The 19828-nt window shown below is 48.6% G+C and overlaps 1 protein-coding gene across 1 annotated transcript in view; it reads right to left on the reverse strand.

The window, feature by feature from the left end:
- Positions 1–2226: 2226 nt before the first annotated feature.
- Positions 2227–19828, reverse strand: part of HS3ST4 (heparan sulfate-glucosamine 3-sulfotransferase 4) — a 361611-nt gene continuing 344009 nt past the window's right edge. Inside the window, exon 2 of the mRNA XM_069486790.1 lies at positions 2227–2863. Within this exon, the coding sequence (XP_069342891.1) occupies positions 2227–2863 (637 nt within the window). The remainder of the gene's footprint in view (positions 2864–19828) is intronic.

Raw genomic sequence — 19828 nt, forward strand, 5'->3', positions numbered from 1 at the left:
GGTGGGCTAGAGTCATGGCCATTCTTAGCCAGTACATTAAATTCGTTGAAGCTTTCTTATAACCAGAAACGCCACTAAGTTATGGGTCACCCCTTACCTACTTGTCATTGCTCCAAAGGAGAATATATTCCTGCAAGGAAGCCATAAAACCCTGGGGCCCACTTCCCTTGGGAATAGTTCCCACAAAAGCATAAAAGCAGGTGGGAGGGAAGAAGAGGGGGCAAAGAAATACACAGGTGAGACTTTCCTCCCACGGTTCTAAGTTCCAGCTTCCATAAGAATACTTTTGAAAAGATAGACCCCCGAGCCCACCTTGGTGTTTCTGTTTCATTCACGGGTCTGAAATGGAGCTCGGGAAGCTGTACCTGGAACAAACTGCACAACTGACTCTGACGTGTAGCTGGGGCTGAAACTCACTGCTTGTTGTGCTTATGAAACAAGGCCCCACGTCAGTTCCCCCCCGCCCCCCCAAACGAGCATGCATTTTCTTCCTTCAAATGCATGTGCATATGTGTGTGTGTGTGTGTGTGTGTGTGTGTGTATTTTGCTCTCTATCTTTTTTTTACTTTGATAGTGCAGGTGTATCCGTTGCCTTCAGTTCAATAACCACTTTCTTATCTAGAAAAAAATCATTTGTAAGGCTGCTTCTGAGTCTGGCGTGTCAGCCCATTCCTTGCCTAGACTGGCGAAGATAGGAACCGCTGCACCCCTTTCAGGAGCCACTTTCTTTGTGCTATTGCAAGAATCATCCTGCCCTGCAGACAGAACCCACCCAGACTCTGCAATCTGGGCCTTTCTGGCCGTCCCAGAGGAGGGATGCTACTGGCGTCCCAGGGTGGGTGGGGGTGCAGGTGCCCAGCACAAACACACCGTCGAAACCCATTGATCAGGTTGCATTAAGCTTTATAACAACACAGTTTTCATTTAGCGGGAGAAATGACAGTTTAATAACAGCTGAAGAGATTTAACTCCCCCCATTCATACAAATTTCCAATTTTACTAGAACAATTCCCAGTTTTGGAGATCTGCGAACAAGTGCTTTATGTCAAATGGTACATTTTAATCGAATCAAACTAATGGGAAGAGTCACTTTCTTCGGCAGCCCTTGATCGGGACATCTGTAGACGGCCCTTGCTCTCTCCCACCCCCCATAAACAGGATCTGGCAAATGGAGTCAACCCCTCACCGTTGCCCAGCATCTGCCATCTCTGCAGAGAGAAAATGAAGCATGAGATGACCCTGAGGGGATGTGGGGCACAAACAGAAGGACGGTGATGGCTCCCCTCTCCATGGCATTGCTAAGGGTTATTCACAATAAGAGGCATGCCAACTCTGGTCTTTGCCCTTCTGGGGACCCTAGGGGACAAAGCCCACCCCAAACGCATGCCTCAGAACCCTGGTGCTTGGGGAGAGGGTGTTCAGGTAAGGAGACCTCCCACCACGGGGACTGGCTTTCTTCATTCACTCCCAGATGTGGCCATTCACCTTTGCCAACCTCAGGGCTCTGAACTCTGCCACAGTTACACTGCTCTGCGCATGGCCCCGCGGGCCCGACTCTGGGGCAAGGCCATGTGCCAGGCTTCTCCACGATCAAGGCTGCTCAGGAAGAGAGAGACCCAGCCCTCCTTAGAGGGGTGCTTAGAAAGAAGGCTCCAGGGGTGTCAGCTTTTTTTGGTGAAGAACGTGCATGCCTCTGCCTTCGTGCCGTGGGGAAGGAGGAAGTCCGAGGGTTGTGGGATGAGGGCTTTAAAGAGAAGGCTAGAAACACCTTAGAAGTGGGCCTTGCTCCCCGGGAGTCCCGGGCCACTTAGCCACAGAGTGCATTCTGGAGGTGCCCGTGCCAGGTACAGGGCTAGGACCCTGGCTCCCCAACCTGAAGTGAGAACCCCATAAAGTAGATCTTTCTTTCTTTTTGGTCACTCAAACATTCATAGCACTGTCTCTGATACTGGCAGCTGTTTATCCTCTGTCTTCAGATTCTATTAACTAGCAGAAGATAAGCATTAACAGTGGTTCTGGTGGCCGTCTGGTCAACCAGATGCTTCCATGGGATGCCGTGGCATCCACCCCTCTGCCTAAGCTGACAGCCCGGGAGGCAGCCCCAGCCGGATGAAGGAGGAGATGTGCTTGGCACTCCAGCAAGGAAGCTGCAGAAACTGGGGGATTCAGGACTCAGGGAAGGAGCCTCCTTAGCTGTTCGCTAGCCTTCCCTCCACATCTCTAGCCTCATTTGTCACCCTCTTCCTGTTCCCACTGGAAGTCTTGACCAGTCATTTGGTAAAACATCATGTTGAAGGGTTTGTAGAATTTCCTCAGTCTGTGGATGACGTCGGGGTCGATGCGGGGATGAGTCCGACCTTTGCTCTTGCCCAGACACCTGGGGGCACTGCTGTCTTCTGGCTTCTTTAGGCAAGGGAACCCCTTGGTTTTGTTGAAATAGAAATGTTTCTCAGTCACAACACGCTTGAGGCCCAGAAAATCCTGTACTTTGGCCATTTCCCCGGCAGGGTCCACTATGAGTCGCTCACCACTGACGAAGAGAATCTGGGAGAGGGGGAAATACTGGAGCCAGTTTTCCAGGTGCAGAGCGTAGATCCCTATTCGAATGGCGCTCCAGGAAGCGTCGATCAGCCCCAGGGTCCGGTTTTTGAAGGCCAGCACCTCGAAGGTGGGGATCTCGGGTTTCTTGGACAGCGTCTGGGTGTAATCGGAGATGGCCCTGGTCACAGGGTTCCTCACCACCACGATCAGTTTGATGTCCTTGGCCATGGCATGGATGCGCTTGGGGGCCTCATTTGTCACAAAGTAACTCGGGGTCTTCTCCATGGTGATCTGTCCGTCCAGAGTCTTGGGCATCACATTCCTGGAAGACGAAGGAAAGGGGAAGAGCATGGTTATTCCTGCCCAGACATAGTATAACTTCTTGGCATAAAATATGTGACACAAACAACCTAGTGAGGAGTCACCAAAGGAAACCGAAAAAGATGTGGCAGATCTTTCTACCTATTAATATATGTCCCCATGATAGCCTTGACTGTGCCATCAGAAAAGGCAGCATAAGGCATACACATTCTTTCTTGGGAACCTTATACCCCACCGTTTAAATTGCTGTTCTGCCTCTTACCGGTTATGATTAACCTAGATGCACCCTTAATTTCTCTATGTATTAGTTTTATAATCTCTGAAATGGAGATAATGATAGCACTGACTTCACACCGTAGCATGAGGATTAAGGGAGATAATGCTTGAGAAGCGTTCAGCACAGAATCCCGCATGTTGTAAGAGCTTAATAAATTAAGGATGTTATTACTGTTGCAGAGGCTTTCAGAAACTGTTCGAGCTCAGTCAACAAGACCTCAGAGATTATCTAGTCCCGGGTTGGCAAACGACCACCCACCTCCTGTTTTTTACATGACCCCACGGCTAAGAATGATTTGTGAACTTCAAATGGTTGAAGAAAAACAAAAATAATAATAACATCTTTTAATGCATGGAAAATTATATGGAATTCAGATTTCAATGCTCACAAGCTTTCACTGGAACATCGCCACACTCGTTCATTTACATATCATCTATGGCTGCTTTTGCACTACAACAGAAGAGCCGAGTACGCACAACGAGACCATATGGCCCACGGAGCCTAACATGTTTACTAGTTGGTGCTTTAAGAAAAAGTTTGCTGACCCCTGACTTCAAAGGCATTAATGTGCAAATGAGAAAACAGTAGCCCAGGGACAGGGAACGGCCATGGGACTCCAACAGGCTTTATGACCTCAGCAAATTGAATCACACTCCGAGCCTTCTTGTCCCTCATTTATAAAATTCCAAACCTACCTCTCAAGTTCAGTTGAGAATAAAATGACATATAGAGTGAAAGCATCTAGATAGGTCTGGTTCAGTATATGGGATTTTATTCTTTTTTTTTTTTTTTTTTTTGGCTCCTAAGCCACTGATAGATCCCATACCAGGGCCCACATCTCTTGGTTCTTTTGCCAACATTGCTACTCCACACTGACCCCTCCATCCGTGTTTGCTTTCTGAGTGGCTTCAACTTATCTGGGAGTTCCAAGATATTAAAGGAGTTTGATACCATTCTCCCCATCATCCCAACGTGGCAGGCCTATCAGTGATAAAATGAGGCTTAGGATCCTATTATACAGTCAATTTGCTATAGGCATATGTAGACTAAAGTTAATTGACGATAAACCTGTTCAATACCTGTCGGTACAGCAGGCCATCTGCCACCATGTGCTCCATTAAGTCTATTCACTCCCGAGCCTTGCACCAAAGTGGTACATTTAGGATTACACGAGACCTCTTTGTTATGATGACATGCTTTTAAATGTCTCAGCTAATAAAACTTAATATAGACGAAGATCCCTTAGCTTCTCCTACCATAATTAAATTTATTTACTATCGCGTGTGTGGAGGAAGAATGACTTTTCTTTTATCTCTAATTCACATGCTCTGTCAATAATTAATTGCAACTGGGTTTTGAGCTTTCTCGGCAAAGCACTTTTATTAGCCAAGAGGAATTTGCCTCATGGAAAAATTCACACAGAGCTGGACATTGTTAGAGTATAATGGCTGGGCAGCATGGTGTTTTCAGATCCAAGCAATAGCCCTGGCCATAAATAATCATGCTCATTGTGGAGTGACATAGTCTCCAAAGTATTTTGAATGTCTTGATGTGTGCATGCCTCATTTGGCCCTTGCCGGATCAATTTTTCTAATTTGCTAGGGGAGGGGCTAAGGATTTGCCTGAGTTAAGACTTGTGATTCCCACATCACTGTGATGGAGTTACTAAAACCGTTCTGAGACTTAATTTCTCTTCTAAAAAATGGGGTTAATAAGAGTCCATCTCTCATAGGCTTTCAACAAAGATGAAATGTGATAACAGAGGTAAATCACTTAGAATAGTGCCCAAGTCACACCAACGTTTTTTAACTTAAGCCAGCTGCCCAAGAGCCAAGGTCATTCTTCCAGCAATTCTTAGAGAAGGGCCAAGAAAAAATATTAATACTTACATTTGACCAAATGGAAAAGGCTGAACAACATGGGAACTAATGGACTGATCTAGAAAAAGTATATTCTGATTCAAGCCAATATCGTCAATTGCATTTCCTGATCTGGAGGCTGGTGACCAATGATGGAGCTACCATTAGTTAAGCCCGAGTATAGGAAACACACTGATGTCCTATTTGCATTTCAATTGGACAGATACATTCCTTTATTTAATGATGAAACTCATATCATGTTATAAAAATATTAAATAAATGTTGATGCAAAAAACCCACACCTGAAAAGAGCTATTTTTACATGGCCTTTTTCAAATTTTAGCCCTTCAGATGTATTTCTTTGTGTGTGTGCTTATGTTGTATTTTTCTTTAGTACAGGAGCGGCTGCTCAACTTTGCTCTTCATCCATTCTTTGCCTTTCACTTCTTAGACCTCACTGCCTGTCTTTACGCTGAGCCCCATTCAAATTCATCTCCTTTATTCCAGCTAATTGACAACCTGTCAGGATCTTTGTGGATCTGGAGTCTTGCATCTGAAGCGTCTGGGATGAAATGGTACCCAACCTATAAGCAGGTGGATACAGGAGAGTAAGTGTGTGCCTAGTTCAGTGCTTGGTGCAGAAAGGAATTGGGGGGTGTGTTAGAAAAGGCTCTGCAGAAGGTGGAGGGGAGCAGAGGAGCCCATCCTGCTACAGATGGGGGTTAAAAGCATATTGTTTAAGGGAGTTCCTACACTTGGGGTTAAAATGGCAAGTCTACCTCAACCATGTGGCCTCAGTTACCAGGGTTATTTTGCCAGTAAAAAGATACCCAGTGGCTGCTCAAAATCTATGAAGTAGCAATTCTCCCTTTCTAAAACAGACTCTGAATCAGTCGTATTCATTCACTCATTCATTCCATAAATGATCGCTTACCGGTGATTTAACAACAGACACAACACACAGGGTCCCTCCCTCCACTAAGCTACTCATGTAGCCTGCACAGGTGACAAATGTTGAGCTCTTTATAGCATCACAGAATGAACTATTTTAATCAACAGAGCAGGTATCATTATTATTCCAGTTTTTCGGAGAAGGAAATGGGCTCAGAACCTACAGATACGTTCCAAGGTCTCACTGAGTGAGTGTTTCTTTTGTTTCTGAGTTCAGTGGCTGAGCAAGAGTTAATTCCATACCAGCATCGACGCCTAACACCAGGTCCTGGCAAGTAGCAGGTGCTCGGTAAATACTGTTGGATGAAGGGACGGGAGAATGGCAAGCCATTCACCTCCCGTCCTATGTCTAGACAGTGCTAAGGTGTCTGCTGTGGTGGGTTTCGACCCCTCCTTTCCTTTCCCTTGTCCCCTCCCCAGGATTCTCTTCTGGGCCTCTGATTCTGCAACGATTCCCACACCACCCTGTTCTCCCTCTTGCTGTGAGAGGGGAGGAGGCATCTCTTCCGCTGGAAAAGACTCCCCCTTCCCCAATCTGGGCTTTGGATCTCACCCTCCCTCCACCTTCTCAGGAACTCTTCACCTTCTCTCTCCTAGGTTTTAAGTAAGTTCGTCTCAACTGCATCCGACATTTCAGCATGCTCATGTTATCACATCTGGTGTGCTCGAGGAACAGAAAGAAGACAGGTAATGCCAGAGAGGAGTGAGCAAAGGCAAGCAGGTTAGACAATAGGCCAGGGAGATGCACAGGGAATGGACCATGAAGGGCCTTATAGGCCAGGGGAAAGATACTGGAATTTTTTCTACATGTGATGAGAAGGCATTGATGAATACTGCATAGGAAAATATGGTATAATTTACACTTGATTTTCTTTTATCTTCTGGTGGCTTTGCGGAGAACAGACAACAGTGTGGCAGGAGAAGAAGGAAGGCAATCTGCTAAGAGCCCATTTCAGGAGAGCGGGATAGACATGGCCAGGGCCGGGAAGTAGGTGGAGAGGGCAACATGGTAAGAAGTGATCAGAATTTGGATGGATTTTAAAAACATGGCTGGCCGTCCTTAACAATGAGTGAGGCGTATGTGCAAGAGAAGAGAAGGGTCACAGATGACTCTGAGACCATCAGCCTGCGCCAATGGCTAAATGGTAGCGTAGTTCACTGATGTAGAGAACGCTGGGAAGAGAGTAGGTTTATGGGGGAAGATACCAGGTCTGATTTGGGACTTGTGATATGAGATATCTGTTACACGCTCAAGTAAGTAGAGGTGTTCAGTAATCACCTTGATCCAGGAAGCTGAAATCCAGGGGAAACTCAGGTTGGACTTTTATAACACGTAAGAGTGACTGCCACTCTTTACTGTCACTAGCATAAGATAGGACCTGCCTTTTGCCTATTTGGGGAGTTCTCTCAAATAGGAAAGGAGTTCAGATGCTAGGTGTGCAAAAAAAGAAAAAATTAATTTCATTAAAAAGCTTTTCACTTCTTTTAATTTCTAGAGTCCTTGATAACTACCTGCATTACAGAGCTTAGAATAATGTCACAATATGGTTTGTCCCCACACCTTTCTCAGCTAGTCTCAGTTCCTTGAGGCCACAGGATATGTTGAAGAACAGGAATTGATAGTAGGAAAATGTGTGCTCTCTTTGATTCTAACTGATGCTATTCACTTCTGTGACTATGCTTGCTTTTAGTTGTTTGATAAATATAGTTAATCAGAAGGAAAAACAGGGATAAGAGCAAAGGTAACTCCATGATAGGCTAGGCTTCCTGGATGTGAGAAGCCTAGTTCTGCTCCTGTATATATGCCTTGCTGGCTTGGTGCTTAGCGTAAGTGGAGCCATGGCAGGTTTCACTAAAGTAAAGGAAAACAAAGCCCCAGGGAGGCAACCGCAAGTTACTTCCTGATAAAGGGCTGGAGAGTCCAGGGGCCTCCAACCAACTCAGTAGATAAGAAGAGCAAGACATGATCAGCGCATGAACGGCTTGTGCAGGGCATGTGTTCCCAGTATCGCTTGTAACCCAAAACTAGAAGGTATGCACCAACAGCCCCCCTCCCCCGTCGGAGACCCTCCTCTTCCCCTGGATGACGTTAACTACAACTGGCGCCAGCGCGAAAAGCCCGAAGCTTGGAGCCAACGCGATCAGCCACTTCTAAAAAAAAAGGACAAATAAACTAAAGGGGGATGAAGTGCAGACTAGTGTGTCGTGTGCAGACTAGTGTGTTGTGTGCAGACTAACGTGTCGTGTGAAAACTAGCATACAGAAAAGTATAAAAGCTTAACCTTTACCCCAGGGCGGGGTCCTAGTTCGTGGAGAGGCCACTGCGTTGGTGCTCTGGAATGTGGACCCTAGCTCGGGCTAGCCAATAAACTCCTTTGCCTTTTTGCAGCCTCAATGACTCTGCCTCTCTGTTCCTGGGGCCAAGGGGAACCGGATCTAACATTTTGGGGGCCCGTCTGGGATCCCGCAACCCCCGGAACAGAATCCGGATCCGAGGAGGAGTTGGAGCTGTGAGAATCCGTACGGTGCAAGTAAATGGGCCCTGGGAAGTGACCGGCAGAAGGCCTAGGCGGACGCGCTGGTGGGTCGCCGGTCGGGGGTGAAGGGAGACGTCCCTCACCCCTGGTAGGTTTCCGTTTCTCTTTTGGTTTCCGAAGAGTGGGAGGCACCCAAGAGGGATAAGTTCGGGGCCACTCAAAGGAAACTCTATTTGGGAAAGGGAAACCAAGTGGATCCGTTTGAAGTGGAAGTCCAAGCGGAGTAACCGGCTAAAATTTCTGTTGATTTCTGTTGTCTCTTTTTTCTCTTTTGTTTTCCAAAGAGTGGGAGGCACCCGAGAGGGGTAAGTCCGGGGCCACTCAGCGAAAATTCTGGTTCTATTTGTCTGAGTTTTAGATGGTTAACACAGGACCGGTCTAGTATTGTCTGTTTGTGCCTTTGTGGATTTCTTTCGAGTGATATTGGCCAATTTTTTTGGGAGAAAAAACCAAGAAATGAGTCCGGACTCTTAGGTCGGGTGTGTGATTGGAATTAATGTTTACTGTGTGGAGTGTCTGTAAGTGCAACTAATGGTGAATGGGATTCGTGGGTGAGTCTGCTGAGCAGAGGTGCTGCTGAGTGGAACAGCCCAATAGCTTGTCCTTTTTCTATGGCCCTCTCAATCTCTGGATTTGCAATCTCCTGGTTACAGGTTGTCCTTTGGGGGCTTCCTTCCCTGTTGGCGCTACCGCTTGGTATTGGCTTGTACGTTGTGACCCCTCAATCTTGGGAACCTCTAAAAAAGGCTGCCTTCACACTTCTCTACTGGCTCTTGGTGGGACTCCTTGTGTGGCTGTGTCCCGCCCTCCCCCCCTTTTCTAGTGGCTTTATGTCGTTCAGTGTCTTTTGAACGTCTTCATTTGTCTTTTGAATGTCTTTATTGCCCCCTTTTGGTTAATAACCCTTTTTCTCCTCACAGGACTCAGGAGGACGGGGCGTTCTCTGAGGCCCCACTGTGGAAAGAAATAAGTCTAAAACAGGGTCTGACCAAGGCCAAGAGCTGCTGCCCATTTTGTGCAAGGAACCAGAAAAACCAGTGGGCAACAAGGGTGGGCAGCAGGAACTCGCCGGTGACGCCAGATTAGCTGGTGGCACCAAATCAGACCAACTAACGGTGTCTGTTTCCTTGTAGGAGTGCTGCACGGATATGGGACAGACACCAGACCTTTCCCCTTGAACGGCTGCCCTGGGATTACAATGAGGCTGAAGGTAGAGAGTGTCTCCGGGTCTACTGCCAGACTCTAGTGGCCGGTCTCTGGGCGGCGGCACGGAAGCCGATCAATTTGGCTAAGGTAGGGGATGTTCGGCAGGGGCCCGAGGAAAGTCCAGCGCCATATCTAGAGAGGATTATGGAGGCTTTCAGACAGTACACTCCCATAGATCCTACGGCAGAAGAGAGCAAGGCGGCAGTAATGATGGCTTTTGTTAAGGCAGCCCCAGACATTAGGCGTAAGGTGCAGAAAATAGAGAGGTTAAGTGAGAAAACTCTGAGGGACCTGCTGGAAGTGGCAGAAAAAGTCTATAATAGGGAAACGCTGGAAGAGAAGTTAGAATGAGACAGGAAGATAGAAAGTTCCAGGCGGGCGAGGCACGTAAGGCAAATAAGGAGATGGCCAAGATCCTACTTGCAGCCACGGGAGGGGGTCAGTTAGGGGCAAATGGCCGAGAACGACCTCAGAGGGAGAAGCTAGGCAAGGATCAGTGCGCCCACTGCAAGGAGCATGGACATTGGGCTAGGAACTGCCCCCAAAAGAAAGGGAGACATGGGGTTGGACCCTCTGGAAAGGTTATGGTGCTGGGGCAGGATGAAGACAAATACGGGAGACGGGGTTTGGTGCCCGTCCCCGAGCCCAGGGTAACTTTGCAAGTGGAGGGGAACCCAGTTAGCTTCCTGGTGGACACGGGGGCAGAATACTCGGTGATTACCAAAACTACTGGAAAACTATCCAATAAGACTAGCTGGGTGCAGGGGGTGACTGGAACTAAGCCCTACCAATGGACCACTCAACGAAAGTTAGACTTAAGCTCAGGGCAAGTGAGTCATGCTTTCGTGGTCATTCCAGAATGCCCCACCCCGTTATTTGGAAGAGACATACTCACAAAATTAAAGGCCCGTATCTACTTTGAAGAAGAAGGAATAATAATAACTGATGACAAAGGCAACCTTATCAGTAGCCCCCGGGTTACTCAAGTCCTGACCCTGGCTCAGGCAGACGAGTACCGACTGTATCAGCCCATGAAGATCAATCAGGAAGGGGAAATGGGCTACTGGCTTCACAAGTTTCCTGAAGCCTGGGCTGAGACCGGGGAGCAGGATGGGCAAAGCATCGGCCGCCTCTCTATATTGAACTGAAACCAGGAGCCGAACCAGCCCGGGTCAGGCAGTATCCCATGCCCCAAGAGGCCAAAAGGGGCATAACGCCCCACATTTGGAGGCTTCTAGATGCCGGAATCCTCCGAAAGTGCCAGTTAGCTTGGAACACTCCTTTGTTGCCAGTGAGAAAATCGGGTGGGAAAGATTATCAGCCTGTGCAGGACCTCAGGGAGGTCAACGCACGGGTCCTAGACATCCACCCTACGGTTCCCAACCCTTATACCCTGCTAAGCTCCCTTCCCCCGACACAAACCTGGTATACCGTTTTGGATTTAAAGGATGTTTTCTTCAGTTTGGCAGTAGCCCTGCACAGCCAGGAAATATTTGCCTTTGAATGGCAAGATGAAGAAAGGGGAGTCCAGGGGCAGCTGACATGGACAAGGCTGCCTCAGGGGTTTAAGAACTCACCCACCTTGTTCAACGAGGCCCTTCACGATGACTTAGGTGAGTACTGTACCAACCACCCGGAGGTGACCTTGCTACAGTATGTAGATGATCTGCTACTAGCTGCCCCGACCCCACAGACCTGCTTAGAGGGCACCAAGGACGTGCTTAGTGTGCTAGGTGAACGGGGATACCAGGCCAGTGCTAACAAGGCCCAGATTTGCAAGGAAGAAGTCACCTATCTAGGGTATAAAATAAAAGGAGGTTAGAGATGCTGACCGAGGCAATGAAACAGACTGTGTTAGGGATACCCACTCCGACCTCATGTCGAGAAGTACGAGAGTTCCTGGGGTCAGTGGGGTACTGCCGCCTCTGGATCCCGGGTTTTGCAGAAAAAGCTCGGCCCTTATATGAAGGATGTCAATCAGGTCAGGCATGGGAATGGACTATGCAAATGGAGGGCGCCTTCCGAGCCCTGAAAACAGCTATGTTACAGGCCCCGGCCCTAGCGCTCCCTGACCTCACAAAGGAGTTCCACCTATTCATAGACGAGAGAAAGGGAATAGCTAAGGGGGTGCTCACGCAGACACTAGGGCCTTGGAGGCAGCCAGTGGCGTACTTGTCCAAAAAGCTAGACCTGGTAGCAGCAGGATGGCCGGCGTGCCTGCGAATCATCGCAGCTACTGCTTTGCTGGTCAAAGACGCTGACAAGCTCACCCTGGGTCAGCATTTGCACATTACCACCCCTCACGCCATAGAGGGGATCTTGAAGCAGCCGCCGGGACGATGGATTATGAACGGAGGCTGACTCACTACCAGGGGCTTCTGTTAGACGCCCCTCGCATCGAGTTCTGGACTCCTGCCATCCTGAACCCAGCCACGCTTCTGCCAGATCCGGTGCTGGCAACACCTGAACATAGCTGCCTTGAGATCTTGGCCGAGACCCAGATGGCCCGGAATGACCTGCAAGACCGCCCCCTCGCGAACAGCGACCTGACCTGGTTCACAGATGGGAGCAGCTTCGTCCGGGACGGACACAGGTATGCAGGGGCGGCTATAGTAGATGAGCAAGGCAGGCTTATCTGGGCCACGCGCCTTCCACAGGGGACCTCGGCCCAGAAGGCTGAACTGGTCGCATTGACAGAAGCCCTTCGCCGGGCCCAAGGGAAGAGGCTGACGGTGTATACTGACAGCCGCTATGCCTACGGGACAGTGCACATACACGGAGCCCTCTATAGGGAAAGAGGCTTCATTACAGCAGAAGGCAAAGAGATTAAGCACAAGCCGGAGATACTCCAACTACTAGAAGCCATCCTGTTACCCAAGGCAGTGGCTGTAGTCCATACCCCGGGACACCAGAAGGGGGACTCCCTTGAGGCCAGGGGCAACCGGGCCACGGACGCTGAGGCAAGAAGGGCTGCGGAGGGACCGGTACTAACCGATGTTCTGCACTTGAGCTTGCCGCCCCCTGGGATGGAGAAGATGCCCCCCCAACCAGACTATTCCAGCACGGACATAAAGTGGGCCACAGAAAAACTGCAGGCGACGCCGAACAAGGATGGCTGGTTCCAAGACGGAGAACATCGCCTGACAGTCCCTGAGACCTTGGGGAACCAGCTACTAGGACACTTGCACCGGACAAGGCATCTTGGCAAGAAAAAGATGTTACAGCTGCTGGCCATTGCACAACTCAGATTCAAATCACAAGAGAAGACAGCAGAAGACATTGTCAAAAACTGCCGTGTCTGCCAGGTTATGCAGCCGGGGAGGACCAGGGGGACCCATACAGGTACCAGGGAATGGGGGAGGCAACCAGGATTATTTTGGGAAATAGATTTTACAGACATAAGACCAGGAAAATATGGGTACAAATACTTACTGGTCATGGTAGACACCTTCTCAGGGTGGGTAGAGGCTTTTCCTACTAAAGGAGAAACTGCTTTAATAGTGGCAAAGAAAATATTAGAAGAAATAGTTCCCAGGTACGGGCTGCCGGAGAGCATAGGGTCTGACAATGGGCCAGCCTTCACAAGTCAAATAAGTCAGGGGCTAGACCGGGCTCTGGGCACAGAATGGAAATTACATTGTGCATATAATCCCCAGAGCTCGGGGCAGGTAGAAAGAATGAACAGAACCCTAAAGGAGACTTTGACTAAATTGGTCCTGGAGACTGGCGGGGACTGGGTGACCCTCCTTCCCTTCGCCCTGTTCCAAGCCCGGAACACCCCCTATCATTTAGGCCTAACCCCCTTTGAGATTGTATATGGCGCTCCTCCACCTGTAATACCAAAAATGATCTCTGGGGCTCTGCCTGAAAACCCTAAAGAAGTGCTGCAGGCTGTGCCCTCCGAGCCTTTTATCAGGCAGCTTGGCAGGAGGGAGAAGAGGTTGATGGGCATCCCTACCAGCCAGGAGATTGGGTATAGGTAAAACGGCATAATAACAAAACCCTAGAGCCCAGGTGGAAGGGACCTTTTCAGATTATTCTTGTCACCCCCACTGCCCTAAAGGTTCACGGAGTGGCAACCTGGATACACCACTCTCACGTGAGACCTGCCAACAAGGACGAGCAAGAGCAGCAACAAAGTCAGTGGAGGGCCCCATCGGACCCAGAGAATCCACTAAAGACCAGACTGACTCGCGTGACAACCAGACTGCCGCCGGACCAATGATGGGGACACCCGGAGTGAAGATGCTTGTGGTGACTGTTATAATCAAAACACTTATACAGAAAATACTGACTGACCCAAATCCCCATATGCCCCATAGCCTCACCTGGGAGATCAGTAGTTCAGAAACCCATGAAGTCTTTAACACAACTTCAGGAACGGCCCCACTAAACACCTGGTGGCCAGACCTATACTTTAATTTGGAAAAAACTAGCCCTCTAGAAGACATGGAAGGGGGAAAGTGGAGGCAGTACCAAAGGCGAGTGTCCATGAGCATAAATGGGTTTTATGCAAGTCCTGGATTTAGAACAGGAGAGATGAGACGCAAGTGTGGGGGAGTCCTTTCTCATTTCTGTGCTGCCTGGGAGTGTGTAACCACCAATGATGGAGAGAACAAATGGCAGGTAACTCCTCTTTTTATCAAGATGTCTTTTGTCCGGCCATGCACACGAAGACTATATGCCCATGACTGTAACCTAATACGTATAAGATTTACAGAGGAAGGAAAAAAGGACAGATGGTGGACCTCGGGACTCTCTTGGGGGCTGTTTCTCTATCAGCACTCACAATTTAGTGCCCTAATACAGATTAGGCTAAAGGTTTTTCCCATCGCGGGCATTGTGGGACCCAATACAGTGCTGTTGAAGAAACAGAACACCCCACGCCCGACGACCCCAAGCCCGACTAGTGCCCACTCTCACCTTCGAAAACTCCGGTAGCAAAAGTGGAAACACAAGTGGCCCCCAGAGCACAGACTCCAGTGGCGAAAATAGGAATACAAGCGGCCCCCAGAGCAGAGGAGCCGGGAGATCCCCTATGGAAAATGCTGACAGCAGCATATGAGGCCTTGAACCGCTCCGACCCCAACGCTACGGCAGTTTGCTGGTTATGCTATGATATTAGACCCCCTTTCTATGAAGCAGTGGGATTGGCTGCCCCCTTCCATTATTTGGGAGAGGAGACCCCCGGGTCCTGCAAGTGGGGCCGCAAGGGCCCAGGGTTGACACTTCAGGTAGTCACCAGGAGTGGAGCCTGCATAGGGAAGGTGCCGCCTAGCCATGCACAGCTTTGTGCCAAAGTCCACCCGGTCGTGAACCGGACTGAAAAAAAAAATGGATTGTTCCAGTGCTCGATGGGTGGTGGATTTGTTCTAAAATAGGCCTGACTCCGTGTCCCAGCCTGTCTTTAATGAGTCTAAAGAATTCTGCATCCAGGTGCTAGTGTTCCCTAAGGTTATTTACCATCAAGAAGATGTAATATACGATGCATGGACAAAGGGCACAGAAAGAGCCGGATTGGCTAGAAAAAAAAGAGAGCCCTTTACAACAATAACCTTAGCCACCCTTTTCAGCCTAGGCTCAATAGGAGCTGGGACAGGAATCTCATCCTTAGTGATACAACATAGGGGGTTCGATAGTTTGAGGGCCGCCATAGATGAAGACATAGCCAGAATTGAAAAATCCATCTCTCTCTTAGAAAAGTCCCTAACCTCACTGTCTGAGGTGGTGCTACAGAACCGGAGGGGACTGGACCTCATATTTCTGCAACAGGGAGGGCTATGTGCGGCCCTTGGGGAAGAGTGCTGTTTCTACGCTGATCATACTGGGATAGTCAGGGACACCATGGCTAAAGCCAGGGAAGGACTGGCAAAGCGGAAACGGGAGTGTGAACAAAGAGAAGGATGGTTTGAGTCATGGTTCAATAGCTCCCCTTGGCTGACTACTTTGCTTTCCACTATATTAGGACCCGTAATTGTGCTCCTGCTCATCCTCACTTTCGGACCGTGTATTCTAAATAGATTAGTTGCCTTTGTGAAAGAGCGGGTCAATGCCATACAATTGATGGTATTGTGGCAGCAATACCAAGAGCTGAGCCGTGATACCTGCTTAAAAATAGAGGAGGTGCGAGACCCCATGTACGAGCAAGAGTGCTCATAGCTAAAAAAAAAAAAAGGGGGGGGAATGAAGAACAGGAATTGATAGTAGGAAAATGTGTGCTCTCTTTGATTCTAACTGATGCTATTCACTTCTGTGACTATGCTTGCTTTTAGTTGTTTGATAAATATAGTTAATCAGAAGGAAAAACAGGGATAAGAGCAAAGGTAACTCCATGATAGGCTAGGCTTCCTGGATGTGAGAAGCCTAGTTCTGCTCCTGTATATATGCCTTGCTGGCTTGGTGCTTAGCGTAAGTGGAGCCATGGCAGGTTTCACTAAAGTAAAGGAAAACAAAGCCCCAGGGAGGCAACCGCAAGTTACTTCCTGATAAAGGGCTGGAGAGTCCAGGGGCCTTCCAACCAACTCAGTAGATAAGAAGAGCAAGACATGATCAGCGCATGAACGGCTTGTGCAGGGCATGTGTTCCCAGTATCGCTTGTAACCCAAAACTAGAAGGTCTGCAACAACAGCCCCCCTCCCCCGTCGGAGACCCTCCTCTTCCCCTGGATGACGTTAACTACAACTGGCGCCAGCGCGAAAAGCCCGAAGCTTGGAGCCAACGCGATCAGCCACTTCTAAAAAAAAAGGACAAATAAACTAAAGGGGGATGAAGTGCAGACTAGTGTGTCGTGTGCAGACTAGTGTGTTGTGTGCAGACTAACGTGTCGTGTGAAAACTAGCATACAGAAAAGTATAAAAGCTTAACCTTTACCCCAGGGCGGGGTCCTAGTTCGTGGAGAGGCCACTGCGTTGGTGCTCTGGAATGTGGACCCTAGCTCGGGCTAGCCAATAAACTCCTTTGCCTTTTTGCAGCCTCAATGACTCTGCCTCTCTGTTCCTGGGGCCAAGGGGAACCGGATCTAACAATGTTTTATTCACTTTTGTAACTCCAGTGCCTAACGTGGTATCTGCCACATCATAGGTGACCCATAACTATTTTTGGTTATTAGATGGATAAATGAATGACATATAAATGAATACACAGTCCCTAGAAGTCAGGAGGATTGGGGCAGTTTTGGAGGACGCAGCTTCTCCAAGCACGGTTTCCATGCATCGGGTGCAGCGTTGCTGGGCTTCCTGCCGTCCCAGTCTGAAAGACCACGCACTTCAGTGCCGACCATATGGTGAGAAAACACTGCATCTGGGCTTGGAACAGCTCGTTAACAGTATCTCGGGTGCTCAGAGCAGCCGTGACATCAGCGTCAACACACAGTCCTGAAGCGAGAATCATTCTGCAAGATCACACATCTGCTCTCACAGTCCCAAATGTTTATGAGACACTCTCCAGCTCAGCCGTCCTGCCCCCACCCCACTGGCTGGGCCTGAGGCGTTGCTAAACAGGGCCCTGTAGGAATGCAGGCCAGCCTCCAGGGCCTCACAGGAAACAAGGGTAACCATAGGTAACCTACCGCCTAGAGGCCTAGAGTGAGCACCACCATTGACAGAGTGCTCACTCCCTGCTGTGTCCTGGTTCAGAGTTCAAGTTCTGAGGCTGGAGGTTTCCTCTAAGCACTTTCAGACACTGGACTCTCCAGCCTCGTCGTTAAGAGCATGCACTCCAGCTAGACCTGCCGAGTCTGCATGTACCTACTATTAATAGCGGTGTGATCCTGGGCACATTACTTAACCTAAGTCATTTGGGTCTGTCTCATCCTCTGCAAGGAGGCATCGCACTAATAATAGCTTCCCATAGGGCGTTTGTGAATATGAAGTGAGCTACTATCTAGAAGACTGCCTCATAGATAGTAGCTTCTCAATATGTTAGCTGTTAAATTTTTTTTTAAGAAAACTCTTTTAAGAAGGTATAATTATAATTTCCCTCATTTTAGAGATCAGGAAACAGAGCCCCAGTGAAATTGATTACTTTGGCCAAAGCCACAAGAGGTGGAGTCAGAATTCAATCCCGGGTCTGTCTGACACCACAGCCCGGGCTCTTGGTTACAGTCTGACAACGCTTAGTCAACCTGTAAAACCTCAGCAAAGTTGCATGACTGGTCCAAGGTCACTCTGCTAGTAAGTGGCGAAGCTGCATCTTAAAATGAGACTCACTATGTGTGCTGCCAAGGTGAGGTCCCCAGGACTAACCACTGGGAGTTACAGAAACCTAGTCCAGAATGCACAGAAATTCTTGCCAGATCAAGCTACATCATTCGATTTCTGATCTCTCTCTCTGGGGCCTCCTCAGTTGAAGCAAATGGGTACCGTCATGAATGCCAAGGGAGAAAGCAATAGCCCGTATGAGATATAAAGTGCCCATTCTCTCCGAAAGGGTCAGGAGCAGAGCTTGCCTTTGACTTGCCGGAATCAGAGGTACGTGGGCACCTTACATTTTCCCAAATGCATTATCCAGTGGAACAAATGGCGCACAAATTAGCAATATTTTCTGAGCCCTCCTGATGAACCCAAGAGAATGGTGGTTAGAGCAAGGGCATGAGGGTAGGGCCAGCTCCTCTGCACTGAGGAAGAATCTCACGCAGAAACTCAGTGGAGCACCTGCTACTTGCCATGCACCGAGAGAGGCGATTTCACGGGTTAGCGTGGTTAAACCTCACAAGTACCACTGAGCCCTTTATAGAGATGTGAAAACTGAGAGTCAGAGAGACAATGAACCTTGTCCAAGGATGCATAGCCCTGTCCAGTTATGTTGGAAAGTTCACTGTGGTTTTCAAACCCATATTCATGAATCCTGAAATTCCTGAAGGCAAAAAGTCAAACCATTTGGAGACCACATTTTTATCAAATAGACCCAAAAAAAGCAGTCATACATATGGCCCAGGGGCCTAATTGAAGCTGAGAAAGAAGGAATCCTGAGTGATAGTTCTGTCTTCACAATTAACTTGCTGAATGAATTTAGGACAGGGACTTTCCCTCCTTGGACTCCTGAACAATGAACGGGCTATGCTGCCATTCATTTCCTCATTAATCCCATTGAGCACTGGTGCTTATTATGGACCAGGTGTTAGGTATATGTTGCTGACAGCAAGCATCATGCCTGCCCTTTAGTAGACTGTGAGTTCTTCAGAAGAAAGGCCTGAATATCCCATTTAGTAAAATGGTCTGTGGTTCAGATGAGATATCTCTGCCACGGACAGAGATCTCTTTCAAACAGAATCGTACCCGCCGAGTCTCAACTGCATTGCCACACGTGCCTACGAGAAAGAGAAGGAGACAGGAAGGTGTGAGACAGGATAGGAAAGGGAGAAGAAGAGGAGAAACAAAGGATGAAGGAGATTAGAAGGGAGAAGAAGGAGAAATGAAGGCAAGAGGAAGATGGAGGAGGAGAAGGGGAGGGGAAAACTGGGCTTTGAAGATACACAAACAGTTTAAATAACTGGAAAAGAATGAGGAAAACATCCCAGGTTTAAATGACAGATGACCACATTGTGGCAGAAAATAGCAAACTCAGGTCTCGAGCATTTTTGTTGTTTTAACCTTGGTGCCAGGCACGTATAGAGATTTTGGGATTAGAAGGTTTATGACAGCCTCAGTCTTTGACTGAGGTAGTAGTGACAATAACCCTATTGAAATAGGCCGAGAAGGGAGATTCTCGTTATTTCCCATGATATCAATGAAAAAAGTGAGGCTCAGAGAAGTTAAGTGCCTCATCTAAGATCACACAGCATGTATGTGGCAGAGCTGGAAGGTGAAACCCCGCCAAGCCTGTGCTCCTCACTACTATTCAATACGACGAAGGGGAAGAAGGTAGGACGTGAAGCTGGGGGTAGCAGGAAGACACAAGACGGCGACCTCGGGTGGAGAAATGGGGGTCCAGCAGACATTCTTACTCTGGGGGAGAATCCCTGGGAATGACAGATGTACAAGCTGAAAAGGTCTTGAGGCTGAGCAGTTGGGATGTGGTTAGGATCAGGGAAGGCAATATTTAGGAATTTCCTGCCTGATGGTTTGGATATTCCCAATGGCAGAAGAGTAAGGTCATTTGCTAATCTTCAGGGTCTTGGGAGTGGGGCCAGAGGACTC

Source organism: Eulemur rufifrons, chromosome 14, assembly GCF_041146395.1.
Source record: "Eulemur rufifrons isolate Redbay chromosome 14, OSU_ERuf_1, whole genome shotgun sequence".
Classification (NCBI taxonomy): domain Eukaryota; kingdom Metazoa; phylum Chordata; class Mammalia; order Primates; family Lemuridae; genus Eulemur; species Eulemur rufifrons.